The sequence below is a fragment of the Stegostoma tigrinum genome, chromosome 8 (assembly GCF_030684315.1).
Source record: "Stegostoma tigrinum isolate sSteTig4 chromosome 8, sSteTig4.hap1, whole genome shotgun sequence".
NCBI lineage: Eukaryota > Metazoa > Chordata > Chondrichthyes > Orectolobiformes > Stegostomatidae > Stegostoma > Stegostoma tigrinum.
The window spans coordinates 74,503,041-74,518,353 of NC_081361.1; the positions used below are offsets into that span (position 1 = coordinate 74,503,041).

Sequence of the window (15,313 nt, forward strand, 5' to 3'; positions counted from 1 at the left end):
ATGTAATGCTTAAATGCAGAAACACTGGTTTCTGTCTCCAGAAATATCATCCACACCTGTGCATTTTTCCTAAAACTTAAAAAAAGAAATATCTGGTTAAAAAGCAAGAAACGGAACCCCAGAATTATCACAATGTGTACACACATCAAGGAAATATTTGCCCAAGCATGATACCAGATTTTCTAACTAAGGCTGAAGCATTGGCTATCAGAAAGAAAGCACTTCACTTAGAATCATATTATGGTTGTGATCGTTTGACACCAACCATATCAGTTCCAAGAATTTTTCTATTCCTGTTTAGTTCCTGCTTCAGGCTCAGATATCTGATACGTGATTTAGATTTCCTGCATCATAAGGTCAGAAATGGGGCTGAACGCATGCTTATTGCTTTCCAGTACTGGAACAGTTCATCCCTTCATGCAGGAAAACCTAGGCAGCACTCAGTTTTGAGTGATAGATGTCAAATTATATTTACATCTTACCTATGTTAGAGTTCTTGATATTCAAAGGTTTAATTGTCACCTAGAGCTTCAGAACATGGCTAGAATTCTGCAGTTCTCTACATGAAAGGCTCATCATCACACAGACCACAGTCGTGGCTTCACAGGAGGCTCCGCAGCACTGAGGTGGTCACCGAGTAAGGGGACGAAACATCTGCCATGAAACTTCCCAGCTCAGTGAATACATAGAACATAGAACATAGAACAGTACAGCACAGAACAGGCCCTTCAGCCCACAATGTTGTGCCGACCATTGATCCTCATGTATGCACCCTCAAATTTCTGTGACCATATGCATGTCCAGCAGTCTCTTAAATGACCCCAATGACCTTGCTTCCACAACTGCTGCTGGCAACGCATTCCATGCTCTCACAACTCTCTGCGTAAAGAACCTGCCTCTGACATCCCCTGTATACTTTCCACCAACCAGCTTAAAACTATGACCCCTCGTGCTAGCCATTTCTGCCCTGGGAAATAGTCTCTGGCTATCAACTCTATCCATGCCTCTCATTATCTTGTATACCTCAATTAGGTCACCTCTCCTCCTCCTTTTCTCCAATGAAAAGAGACCGAGCTCAGTCAACCTCTCTTCATAAGATAAGCCCTCCAGTCCAGGCAGCATCCTGGTAAACCTCCTCTGAACCCTCTCCAAAGCATCCACATCTTTCCTATAATAGGGCGCCCAGAACTGGACGCAGTATTCCAAGTGCGGTCTAACCAAAGTTTTATAGAGCTGCAACAAGATCTCACGACTCTTAAACTCAATCCCCCTGTTAATGAAAGCCAAAACACCATATGCTTTCTTAACAACCCTGTCCACTTGGGTGGCCATTTTAAGGGATCTATGTATCTGCACACCAAGATCCCTCTGTTCCTCCACGCTGCCAAGAATCCTATCCTTAATCCTGTACTCAGCTTTCAAATTCGACCTTCCAAAATGCATCACCTCGCATTTATCCAGGTTGAACTCCATCTGCCACCTCTCAGCCCATCTCTGCATCCTGTCAATGTCCCGCTGCAGCCTACAACAGCCCTCTACACTGTCAACGACACCTCCGACCTTTGTGTCGTCTGCAAACTTGCTGACCCATCCTTCAATTCCCTCGTCCAAGTCATTAATAAAAATTACAAACAGTAGAGGCCCAAGGACAGAGCCCTGTGGAACCCCACTCACCACTGACATCATACACTAACATCTTCGACAGACTGCAGTGTTTTAAAAAAGTTCACCATCTCAAGGGGACTAGGCAAATGTAACAAATTCTAGTCTTGCCAATAAGAGATCTTTTTAAAAAAAATCAACAATTATTAAATAGTCAAATCCACGTCAATTCAATGATGACCTGCTATAGATGTTAACTTTTCTGTATTCAGAACTGAAGACAAATTTTACTAGTATTTTTAATTTAAATTGGATATTTTAATTAACACTCTTAAATTGAGCTATTGTACAATATTAAATTAATGGTATCGTTTTGTTTCAAAAGTTGTATCTCAAATGTCTTTTTTTTAAAGCAAACCCCTATCCTGAAGTCCGTCGTCGATACTGGAATGCCTATATGTTGTTTTACCAGCGAATGCTGGACCAAAATTCTCCTGTTTTACCAAAGAAAAGCCGAGTTAGTGTTGTTCGTCAGGAGGCGGAGGATCTATCATTGTAAGTAAAATGTTTGTGAACATTCCGTAAATTGTGTAAGTGGCCATATTCACACCATCCCTGTACATCCAAACCTATGGTACTTCTGTGTTTTATTCCTTTTTATCCACAAGGACTACAACTACCACAACAAGTGAACAACCTTTATGTAAAGCCAAGTCCCTCTGCAAAATAGAATGAATTGTATATGTAATCATTCACTGCTCTTCACTCTTTAATAATTAGCCGCATTTTCATCATGAATTCTAAAATGAGCTAATTGAAAAACCAAGAATGCCTTTGTAGAATAAAAAGGGAAAATGCTGCTAAAACTCCATAGGCTAGATAGCATCTAAGAAGAGAGAATTTTAACCCCTTGGGTCTATGGCATTTTGTTAGCTCTTAAGCTGGAGAGGGTTCAAAAGAGATTTACCAGGAAGTTGCTGGGTATGGAAGGTTTGAGTTATATGAAAGGCTGGAACTTTTTTCACTGGAGCATTGGACGTTGCAGGACAACCTTATAGAAGTTTATAAAATAATGAAAGGTATAGGTAGAGTTAACGGTAATTGTCTTTTCCCTAAGATGGGGGATTTTAAGACTAGGGGTCACATTTTTAAGGTAAGAGCTTTAAAAAAGGACTCAAGGGGCAAATGTTTTACACAAAGGGTGATTCACATGTCGGATGAACTTCCTGAGGAAATGATGGATGTGGGTACATTTTATTTGGATAGATATGTAAATAGGAAAGGTTTGGAGGGCTGTGGTCTAGGAGCAGGTAGATGGGGCTAGTTTAGTTTGGGATTATGTTCAGCATGGACAGTTTGGACTGAAGGGTCTGCTTCCGTTCTGTATTACTCTTTCATCTGTTCTGTTGAAAGATCATTGACCTGAAATGTTAACTTTGTTTTTCTTAATGCAAATGCTGCTGCACATGCTGAGTGGTTCCAAATTTTTATTTCAGGTTTTCAGAATCCTCACAATTTGTTATCTTTTGGTGGCTTTGTTGACTTTTCCACAGGCAGGTTTGAATTTCCTGAATAACGTTGTAGGCATAATTCCCTGAATATGAGGGCACTTGACCGGTACAGAAGGGCGTTCTCTTATTATTTGTACCTTGTTTTCTTAAATTAACAAAAGAATTTCAAGCACTTAATGCAAAATTGAGATTACTTTTGGAATTTAACCCTGTGGTTTGTTTTTATTGTTACTTTTGGTAGATCAGCTCCCTCCTCCCCTGAGGTTTCACCTCAGTCATCACCTCGTCCACATAGATCAAACAATGACCGCCTTTCCCTGTTAACGAAGCTGGTAAAGAAGGGGGAGAAGAAGGGACTCTTTGTTGAAAAGTTACCAGCTAGAATTTACCAGGTAAGAAATGGCTAATATTTAACTGAAGAACAAGTCAGAATTGATTTAGTTAGTAAGATTTTTTAAAAAAGTTGTCATGTTCTGAGCCTCTCTGATAAGTAGCCCTGCTATTTTCCCTTTACTGCCCAAAATCAAAGTAAGCAGTAGATATTTTTGCAAATTCTAGGATATCTATTTAACACCTTTCAGCATCAGGAAGTCCCAAAGTACCTTACAATCCTATGAGATTGAATGAAGCACAAGTAAATTGCTTCTTCACCTCAACTATGGTTGGAATGAGAAGGGAGATGGTAAACGGGCAGATGTTATACCTTCAGTGATTGGATGGGAAGGCGATGTAAGGATGAGGGGAGATGATAAGAGTGGAGAAGGAGAGGAGGGGAATATGTGTTTAGTTACAGAGTCATTGAGCTGTACATCATGGAAACAGACCCTTTGGTCCACTCCATCCATGCCAACCAGTTATCCTAAAACAATCTAGTTCCTTTTGCCAGCATTTGGCTCATATCCCTCTGAATCCTTCCTATATTTATACCCATCCAGATGCCTCTTAAATGCTGTAATTGTGCCAGCCTCCACCACTTCCTTTGGCAGCTCATTCCAGACACACCACCCTCTGCTTGAAAAAGTCGTCCCTTAGGTTTCTTTCAAATCTTTCCCCCCTCACCTTAAACCTGTGTCCTTTAGTTTTGGACTCACCTACTTTGGGGGGGAAAAGACCTTGTCTATTTGCCCTGTACCTTCCATTCATGATTTTATAAAACTTCAGTAAGGTCACCTCAGCCTTTGACACTTTGAAAGGTGTTAAATAGCCCCAGCCAATTCAGCCTATCCCTATAGCTGGCAACATACTTGTAAATCTTTTCTGAACCCTCTCAAGTTTCACAACATCCTTCCTAGGTAGACTAGAACTGTACACAATGTTCCAAAAGTGGCCTAACCAATATCGGGTAAAGTTGCAACATGACCTCCCAACTCCTGTATTCAATGCAGTGACCAATAAAGGCAAGCATACCAAATGTTGCCTTCACTATCCTGTCTACTTACAATTCCACTACAAGGAACTATGAACCTGCACGCCAAGGTCTCCTTGGTCGGCAACACTCCCCAGGACCTTACCATTAAGTGTTTCAAGTCATGCCTTGATTTGTTTTTCCAAAATGCAACACCTCACATCTAGCTAAATTAAACTCCATCTGTCATTCGTCAGTCCATCTGTCTGTATGGTCAAGATCCCGCTGTACTCTGAGATAACCTTCTTCATGGTCCACGACACCTCCAATTTTGGTGTCATCTGCAAACTGGTCGTGCCATTCCATTGGACTTGACTGAAATGGTGGCTTACAATTCTTTGGATACAAAAGCTGGTTGGATGGCAAGTGAGGACCAGGGATAGCAAGGACAGAGTCAGAGCTGAATCGGGTTCAGGTGAAGGCAGGATGGAAGTTGGAAGCGAAATTGATAAATTTTTCCAGTTGAGAATGAAAGGAAGCAGCACCAATGATGCCATCTGTGTACTGGAGAGAGAGTTGTGGGGTGGAGACTGAGCAGGACTGGAACAAAGAATGTCCCACGTACTCCACAGAGAGATAGGCCTGATTGATGTCCATGCTGGCACCCATGGCCATAATTTTAACTTGAAGGAAGTTAGAGGACTTAAGGGAAGAAATCAATTATTTGCTAGCATTCCAAAACATGAAATGTCAGAAGTATCCTTTGCACCAGTGAACACTAGACTTATAATGGTAGACTAAAACTTACATGATGGCCAAAATACCTACAAGATGGTTAAATTGGGAAAAAAATGATTAACTTTGGTGCTGTTGAGATGACTGCCTGCTTTAAATTTGGTCAGTGTGCCAGACTTGAATGTTCATGTGCAGCCTTGACTGATATCAGAAATTAGCAAATTGTGGCGGAGAACTTGCTGTAGATTGTTGCAACACTGTTACTGTGCGCTTATCATGAAGATGATGTAAAAATAATTGCAATGTTTATTTGAACCACACAGGGCCATGACTAGAATGTGGGTGTGTTAATTTTTAATTTTTCAATTGGAAATTTCAGCCATGAATTTTGTCCCCAAAAATGCTTGTTTTACTTGAAACCTATTGCACTCTTTTACTAATTTCCTTTATTTTCTTCCAGATAGTTCACAATTTCAGAATATTTAATTTACGTGTTCATTAAGAGGGAAGGATAATGTTGAGAATTTAATAGAATTATGTAGAACGATTCACAGAAAGAGCCCTTGTTACATCTGTTATTGGTGTTTGTATTCCTCACATGCCTCCTTCCAAATAGAAAGTGTTTGTTGCTTTCACATCTTGAAAGTATTTTTACTATATAAACATCAATGTTGTATTCTTTGTCATTTCCTTTATTGATTATGTACAGGGCATGCTGTGTATCAGGTCACTAAAATCAAATTGTCTTTTCAGTTTCCACATGACTGATTTTAATCTTGTGTAAGGAGTTTGGGAAGAAAGTTGAAAGGAAAGAATTTCCCTGAAAAGATGTACCATATTTGTGTGTATTTATTAATCACCTGTTACAACATGAGCTGACTAGTTTCCAGACGATGTATCAGTTTATGCGTTGTTAACTGAAATGCTTCAAATTATTTCTATTAATGGAAACAACTATTACCATTTAATGTGTGTCCATTTGTCTCTATTAGATGGTACGAGATGAGAACCTAAAGTTCATGAAAAACAGAGACATTTTCAACAGTGACTACTTCAATTTCATGCTTTCCTTGATTTCACTCAATGCAGTGAGTGTCTTTTCTGTGGTCAGGTACTGTTTGGCGGTTTGTCTGGTCAGTTGTTGCACCCCAATGAATGATACACCTTTCACCTACAATTAACATTCAGATTTCCTCCCAATATGTTTACACACATACAATGCAAGAAGTTGTTTCCACAGGCAAGTCCATGGTTATTATAAATCCAAGTTATGCGTTTGAAGTATAGGTAATAGTGTGCTGAGAGAAACATTAGGCCCTTGTACCATTAAAAGACAATGAAAATGACTTGTCATCTGTATTAGAAGCAATGCATTGCGTTAAGATTTCTTTTATTTTGTTTGGCATATAAACGACCAAACTTAAGTTTGTGTGATGAATTTAATTATTTTCTGGTAAGCAGTTTTGTTTTATGTATGGGAAGTGGTGTTGCTGACTAGGCCAACATTTATTGCCCATTCTTGATTGCCTTTGAGATTATGATGTTAGTGACTTCTTGAGCAGTTGCAATCCTTGTGCAAATAAAATAACTTTAAGCCATTCAGTGCTGTTTGGTGAAGCTGATCATAAGGTGCTGTTTTTGAGAAACTAAATGATACAGCACAGCTACTTGGACGGAAGCCTTTGCATGTCCCAGTTTAACTGTTCATTTGCCCTTCATCTGAAGTTCCTGTAAAGTTTGTGAACAAATAACAGTGAGCACTGCTAGCGTCACTGTTATTGACATCACATTCGAGGCCAATACAGACCATAGTTCTCACCATTACTTTAAAACCTGGTAAAACAAGTATATCAAAATGTATGATCCTTTATAGCATGTACTTGGCTCAGTTTTAACAAAGCAAAATAAGCACCATATGCCTTCGATTGCCGTCTTGCCAGAACTGCTGCTGTTCAAGTAAACTGAAAATGTAACTAAAATATAATGTACATGTCCTGTGGTTCACAAACCTTCTACCCCCCACCCCTCCAACTCCCCCACACAAAAAAACCTGTAAAACCAGAGTACAAACAAACGGGTGATTAATTGAAAAGTGCTAATATTGACATGTACAACTCTGTACGATTGCACTGGTGCCATAACTCCTTCATTGTCAAATGAAACAGCCTTACATCTTTATCACTGATAGAAGTCTGCTGTACAGCTGGGGATCTTGCAAAAAAAAAAGATCTCGTTTAAATATTATTACTTAAATCACACTTTTAATTCCTCTCAGAAAAAATGCATTTTTTATAAATTTCAATGACTGCATTCCACAGTCAGTCCTGCTAATGCTGTATATCCATTAATATCAATTATTGATTTGTTGAGAGAGATAAGCTTTTTTAATTGCTGCATGGAATTCTTGGCTCCACTGTTCTGTTGTAATTACAGTGTATATTGTATTAAATTTTTACTGAGGATCTGTTCCTGTGGTTAGGGTTTCTGTTAACCCTATAGGCTTACACACTACAGTCCCTCCGGAAACATTTGATAATACCAAAAAGTGACAGATTGGTGCCACAGAAATTATTAACCATAAACCTACATGTCATATTTGTGTTCGTTCGAAAGTTAAAAATTGTATTCTTGACTAGTGCTAGTAGAGTTTTAAGATTGCATGAGACTCAATAAGCTGCCATTGGTTTTCCAGCACAAACTCCAGGCATTAGCTGCAAAATAAATGTAAAATTATTGAAGTTAGCAAAAGGTCAGCTTTTGGGAAGACTTATTTTTAGCAGAGCTTTACAAGCTGCTAGTCGTAGTGAATAATGATCATGTTGTGTTCGATTTGTAGTGCAAGTGCCTTGAATCACTTTGGCAGTCCAAACTGCAGCATGAGTTAAGTCACGTAGTTTTGGAAAGTAGTGGTGTAGTGTCTTTTGTTTTTGTCCAGTTGAAGCAATCTGTTTTCTGTTTGGGAGTTGAACATCAATTGAAAGAGTGAAACCACAACAAAATAATACACTTGCTAAAACTTGAAGCTATGACTTCCCTTCATCAAATTCCACTTCAGTGAACAATGATAAAAAGCTGAGAATCCTGAAGCACTTTTTGAGTCATACAACAAAAAGCTGTTTCAGCAAACTGATTTTGCTTATTGTTACTAAATAGATGCATTTATGTAGCATCTTTCAAACTGCTAACTATCTCCAAGTATTTTACAGTCAGTGAAGTGTTTTTGAAGTCAAATCGTTGTTATAATGTAGTAAATGTGATGACTAATTTACATATAGCAAGCGCCCATAAACAGTAACGTGATAATGACAAGACCATCTGCTGATTGAGGGATAAATATTGATCAATGCATAGATTCATACAGCTCAGAAATTGACCGTTCAGTCCAACTAGTCCATGCTGACCATGTTGCCAAACTCAACTAGTTCCAGTTGCTTGCACTTGGCCCATATCCCTCCAAACCTTTCGTATTCACGTACTTATCCAAATGTCTTTTAAACATTGTAACTCTGCCTTCATCAATCACTTCCTCAAGAAGTTCATTCCACACACAATCCAGTCAGCATTTTAAAAAAAGATGTTGCTCCTTATGTCCACTTGAAAACTTTCTCCTCTCACCTTAAAAATACAGACCCCAGTTTTGAACTCCCCCACCCTCAGGAAAAGTACTTTGCTAATCACCTTATCTATGCCCCTCATGACTTTATAAACCTTTATAAGGTCACCCCCTCAACGTCCTACGCTCCAGTGAAATAAGTCCCAGCCTATCCAACCTATTTTTATAAATCAAACCCTGATTCCCAGCAACATCCTGCTAAATCTATTCTGAACCGTCTCCAGTTTAATATCCTTTCTATAGCAAGGCAACCAGGACTGGACACAGTACTCCAGAAGAGGCTTCAACATGATGTCCCAACTCCTATACTGAAAGGTCTGAGCAAAGAAGGCAACATGCCAAATGCCTTTTTCGCTGCCCTGTCTACCTGTAACGCAAATTTCAAAGAATTATGTATCTGAAGCCTAGGTTTCTCTGCTGTACAACACTACCCAAGGCCCTGCCATGAATACTAAGTCCTGCCCTTGTTTGTTATATCAAAATCCAATCTAAGATTACACTGTCATTATGCCACCAATTTTGGTGTCATCTGCAAACTTACTAAACATGCCTACTGTCTTTTTAACCAAATTATTTATATAAATGACAAACAAAAGTGGACCCAGTACCGATCCCTTTGGAACACTGCAGGCCAGAGGTCTCCAGTCTGAAAAGCAACTCTCCATCCTCATCTTCTGTACCCTACCTTAAAGCCGATTTTTGTATCCAATTGGCAAGCTTGCCCTGAATCGCATGTGATCTAAATTTATTCATTAGTCTACCATGTGGAACCTTATCAAAGGCTTTACTGAAGACTAAGTAAACAGCATGTACTACTGTGCCCTCATCAGTCTTTTTGGTTTCTTCCACAAAAGAATTCATGATTTCCCTTGCACAAAGCCATGCTGACTATCCCTATTCATTCCTTGCCTCTCCAAATCCATGTAAATCCTATCTTTCACCTTCAACAACTTACCCACCACCTAAGTCAGACTCTCAGGTCTATAGTCCCAGGCTTCTCCTTACAGCCCATTTTAAACAAAGACAACATTAGCCATTCTCCAGTCCTCCAACACCTCACCTGTGGTGTTAGATATTAATATTTCTGCCAGGGTCCCCACAATTTCCTCCCTAACTTTCCACAACATCCTGGGATACATTTGATTAGGTCCTGGAGATCTATCTATGAGGAATAACTCTTGTGTTCTTTCTTGAAGTAGTGTTGTATGATTTTTCACATCTTCCTGAAAATGCGGACATGCCTCTGTTTAACAGCTCATCCAAGAGATGTTGCTGCAGTTGTTCAGTACTTGATTCTTGTGCTCATGTCCTGGAGTGAGTCTTGAATTAAGAATCCTCTGTCTGCAAGTTGAGAGTGCTACCAAATGACCCATTGCTGTTGAGGAGTCTTCCAAATGAGAGATCAAAACCCAATGCAACTTAGTTTGGAATTGGATTGTAGTAAATTGTTTCTGAATCATATGTTTCTGTGTTCAGGGGCATTCCAATACATAATCAGGTGGACACAAAAAAGCCAGCATAAGTATTGAAGATGACGCAGGTCAACACCCAAAAAAATAGATCGGTCTGTTTGTTGTGACAGAGGTTAACCTACTTGCTGTGTGAAATTAATTGCTGTGATTATTGTGCAATTATGTTTGAAGTCCATGACTGTCGATTTGTTGTGAAGTAAATGCAGACAACCTGAAAACATGGTCAGACTTTCATCAATTCAGTTGTTTTCCCTATTTCACCTGTGTTTTAGTTCCATATTTTACTTGCATGCACAGTGCTCCAGCAGTCAGCCCCCTTGTAAAATTCCTGTTTCATTACTTAAATATTTAAGTTAATCAAAGTGTGGGCATTACATGCTGTGCATGCCTAGGCCAGTGTCATTAACCAATGTTGATAATAAATAGTAATTAAGCTTTAAAGCAGGTAGACTCAAGGAAATCCATCTTTGCTTGTTTTAACAAGTATTAACAAATTCTCAAAACTTGAAAGAGAAATGTGGGCTTGTATGAGCACAGTGCTTTCATCTCTGCACCACTTCTAATCTAGATTACTTAAAATTTTAATTCCTAAAATTTTATAACTTTCTTATAATTTAATTTTTTGCATGTTTCTCATTCTAATGTGCTTTCTCCCTTTAGACTAAATTGAAACACCCTATGTACCAAACGATGGCGAAGGTCAGCATGAAACTAGCCATTCAGTTCCTCTTCCAGACTTATTTGCGAACTAAGAAAAAACTCAGGTATGAAAATGATCGCAGAATATTAATAGTTGGATCTAATTTAATGGTGAGTTTAACATGAAAACTGTTCAATCACAGAAGACAAAAACTGGAAGAACTTTGGATGCTGTAAATCAGGAACAAAAGCAGAAGTTGCTGGAAAAGCTCAGTAGGTCTGGCAGCATCTGTGAAGAAAAATCAGTTAACGTTTTGAGTCCAGTGACCCTTCCTCAGAACCGATGGTAGCTAGGAAAATGTTGGTTTGTATCCAGAAGATAGGGTGACGGGAGGGGTAAAGAGTAAATGATAGGTGGAGATAGATCCCAGAGAGATGGAAGAGAAGTTGAATGGACAAAGATGTTGATAAAGATGTGGCTGGGAGGGTGAATAGCTGTTAATGGGCCCTATTAGTGACTAACAATAGGCAGTGTGTAATGGCAGGCTATGTGATAAGGCCTAGTGTGTGGGGTAGGGGCCAGGACACTGGAGAGTATAGGCTCTAAAATTATTGAACTCAATATTGAGGCCACAGGGCTGCAGTATGCCCGGGTGGAAAATGAGATGCTTGTGCTGAGCTTCACTGGAACACTGTAGCAAGCCTGAGATAGAGATGTTGACCAGGGTATAGGGTGGTGTGTTAAAGCAGCCGGCAACTGGAAGCAAATGGTCTTTTTTACAGACGGAGCATAGATATTCTGCAGAGCAGTCACCCAGTCTACACTTTATTTCCCCAGTGTAGAGGAAACCACTTTGAGCAGCAAATGCAGTAGACTGGATTGTGTGAAGGTATATTTGGGCCCTTGGATACTGGGGAAGGAGGAGGTAAATAGACATGTGTTACACCTTCGGCAGACCGAAGATGTCTGTTTCTTGGCCTCATCCGGTGTTCGTCCACAGAAGGGATCGGTGTTTTTTTACTTGCTGTCATTTCAGGATGTTGTGGCTGGTTATGGCTGTCCTATGTTCTGCTAGCTTACACATCTGGAAGATAGAACTTCAGACCTCCTGCTACGAATCCATGCAGTGTTGATAAATTATATGAGGGCTCCATTTGCTGTTTCTCTGTCCCCAGAGTGATCGTACTCTAAAATCTATGTTGATGCGTGGTCTGTGGAACTGGAGCTATCTCAATTATGCAGTTCACACACAAGTCTGACAGTTGTAGAATTGTTTTTGAGCAACAGGTCTGATCTTGCCATCAGCATCACAATTGTTTAAACTGTTTTTAAAAGTGTGTCAAAAGGAAAACACATTTTAGTCTCTCTTGATAACAAAGTGTGGAGCTGAATGAACACAGCTCCGTCCAGCTCCACACTTTGTTATCTCAGATTCTCCAGCATCTGCAGTTCCCATTAAGTCTTTAGTCTCTCTTGAATTTGTATTTTTTTATTTGTTTGAACACATTAAAAGAAGACTTGCTTGTGTATTTGTGGTTCCTTATCTGGCAGATCATTCCAAGCTTTATCACACTCTGAATAAATACTTAAGATCTTTTTGATATCAGTTTTAACTAAGTTGAATCATGTCCTGCTGGCCTAATTTTTCTGGTTTGAAAGCTAGGCCCAAACTTTTCTTGCCAAATTCAGAATTGAACTAGTATACATCCCTTGGAGATGCATGTCGGCAGCTCAGACCACAATGTTTTGAGAATTTTTGTTCATAATTTTATGGAAGGCTAGTAAAATTTAACAGTTTAGCTCAACATGCGTCATGCCCTTAAGTTATATGTATTTGCTCTATGACAACTCCAAAGTAAGAATGTGTGAAAATACCAGCAGTAATAGACGAAATGACCTATCCAGAATGTAGCAGGATTATTAAAGATCATGGATGACCTACTGCTGAAACACTCTTTTCACACCTGCTGTCCAATTTTCTTGATTCCTATAGAAAGCGTTGTCTAGCTCAACTATGCCTCTCTGACTTGGGTGCCCCTGGCCAGGGGGAACAATCTCCGCCTTTTCTGTCAAACCAAATAGCATAAGCAGCATGTGATAGGATTAAGCTATTCCACAACTAATGGATCAGATGTAAGTTCTGAAGTCCGGCCACATCCAGTTATGGCTGGCATTGGACAATTAAACAGCTCAGTGAAGAAGGCTTCACAAATTGCCCCATCAGCAAGATTACGTCTCATTCTTAGTTTGAAAGCATAAACTCACTTTATTCTGTGCCATGTTGTAGAACAGTCTATTTTGAAACTTGATTCATAGGATGTGGACTTGGCTGACTGAACCATGCACAGTGGCCCTTGAATGTGTGCTGGAGAGCTGCTTCCTTCAACTATTGAAAACAGACATCTTTGCTGCAGACCTTGAGGAGGTTGAAATGCATCATACTATCGGCAATTCTGGCTGAAGATTGTCAAAAATGCTCAGCCTTGCCTTTTGCGTTGATGAGCTTGTCTTACAGTTCATTGATGGGGGTATTTGTGGAGTCATAGCAATGAGTTGTTCAGTTATCCAATACCATTCATAACTGGATGCGGCAGGACTTCAGAGCTTAAATCTGATCCATTGGTTGTGGAATAGCTTGACTGTCTTATCACATGCTGCTTAGGCTATTTGGCACACAAGTAGTCCTGTGTGACACCTCCATTTTTAGGTATGCCTGATGCAACTGTTGGCATGCCCTCTTGCACTTTTCTTTGGGCCAGATTGATCCCTGGCTTGATGGTAATAGTAGAGTGGGTGACATGGTGAGCTGTGAGGCTATTGATTGTGTTTGAGCACAGGTCTGCTGAAGATGACCCAAGTGCCTCATGGATTCTGAATCTTGAGTTGCTTAATCTGTTTTAGCTCAGTGGAAGTGCCACATAACATAATGGAGAGAGTATCCACAAATTGAAGATAAGGCTACACCTAGAGAGAGAAGTAGAGTCATATGGCTTAAAAACAGACCTTTTGAACCAACCAGTCCATGCCAACCATAACCCCAAACTAAACTTGTCCCATCTGTCTGTACATGGTCCATGTCCCTCCAAACATTTCCTACTCATGTACTTATTCACATGTCTTTTAAACATTGTAACTGTAAATGGAGCTGCATCCATCACTTTCTTTGGTAGTCCATCCCACAAATACTGAAGGTGTTTACTCTTAATGATATTGTCGTGGACAGATGTATCTCTAGCAGGCACTTGTTGAGAATGAAGTCAAATATGTTCTCTCCTTTTGTTAGTTACTTCATCATTTTGCCACAGATCTAATGTAGCGCTGTGGCCTTTAGGACTCAACCAGTTTGGTCAGTAGTTGCCCTGCCAAGCCAGTCTTGGTGATTGACTGAAATTCCTCCACCTGTAATACATCCTGTGTCCTTGCCACATTCGTGCTTCCTCCAATGGTGTTCAACGTGGAGGAGTACTGATTAGCTGATAAAGGGATTGTGGTTCTTAAAAGCAGAAGATGATTCCTTGCCCACATTTGATTTGATATCATGAGATTTCATGAGGACAATAGATAGTGCTGAGGACTTTAGGCCAACTTCCTCCTGACTGTGCCATAACTCTGACTGGATCTGTCCTGCTGCTGGGATGGTGCCTATCCAAGTTTGGTTGGTGGTATCTGTGATGTTGTGAGGTATTATTCCATGAGTATGGCTATGTCAGACTACTTGACTAGTCTGTCTTACAGTTCTCCCAATTTTGAGACTAGGCTTCAGATGTTAATGAGGAAAATTTCGCAGGGTTGACAACGCAAAGTTTGCTGTTACCATTGCTGGAGCCTAGGTTGATGCCAGTGGTCTGTCTGTTTTTTTTAGACTTGTTGATATGATGCACCTGAGTGGCTTGCTTGTCCTTTCAGAGGGCAGTTAAGCATCAATCATATTTGTATGGGTCTGGAGTGAAATATAGGCCAGGCCAGGTAAGGATGGTAAATCTTTCCTAAGCAATACTTGTGAACCAGTTAGGTTTTCGTGCCAGTTGACGATGGTTTCATCCTCATCAGTATACTTTTAACTTTATTACATGCAAATCGACTTGAATTTGAGTCCCCAGAACATCAGGTGAGTCTCTGTATTACTAGAGTAGTAACAACACTGCTACACCAACCTCTCTCCTCTCATTCTTTCCAGGAACTAATCTCATGAACCTTCACTGTACTGCTTCCAATGCAAGTTAATCCTTGCTTAATTATGGCCATCAAAGCTACATAAAGTAGATGTGATCCCACTTTATACTAGCAAGACATTTTCTTATTATCCATACCCCTTGTAATAAGAGTGCACATTCGATTTGTCGTCTTAATTGGTTGCTGTACCTGCATATTAAATTTGTGTTCCTTATACAAGTG

General features: G+C 39.8%; 1 protein-coding gene across 2 annotated transcripts in view; it reads left to right on the plus strand.

Moving 5' to 3' along the window:
- The window catches only part of usp24 (ubiquitin specific peptidase 24), a 180,970-nt gene that overhangs the window by 140,575 nt on the left and 25,082 nt on the right, over positions 1-15,313 (plus strand). For both annotated transcript variants that reach the window (XM_048538885.2, XM_048538886.2), the window contains exons 50-53: positions 2,016-2,157; positions 3,355-3,505; positions 6,186-6,281; positions 10,939-11,042. In XM_048538885.2, the coding sequence (XP_048394842.2) occupies positions 2,016-2,157; positions 3,355-3,505; positions 6,186-6,281; positions 10,939-11,042 (493 nt within the window). The remainder of the gene's footprint in view (positions 1-2,015; positions 2,158-3,354; positions 3,506-6,185; positions 6,282-10,938; positions 11,043-15,313) is intronic.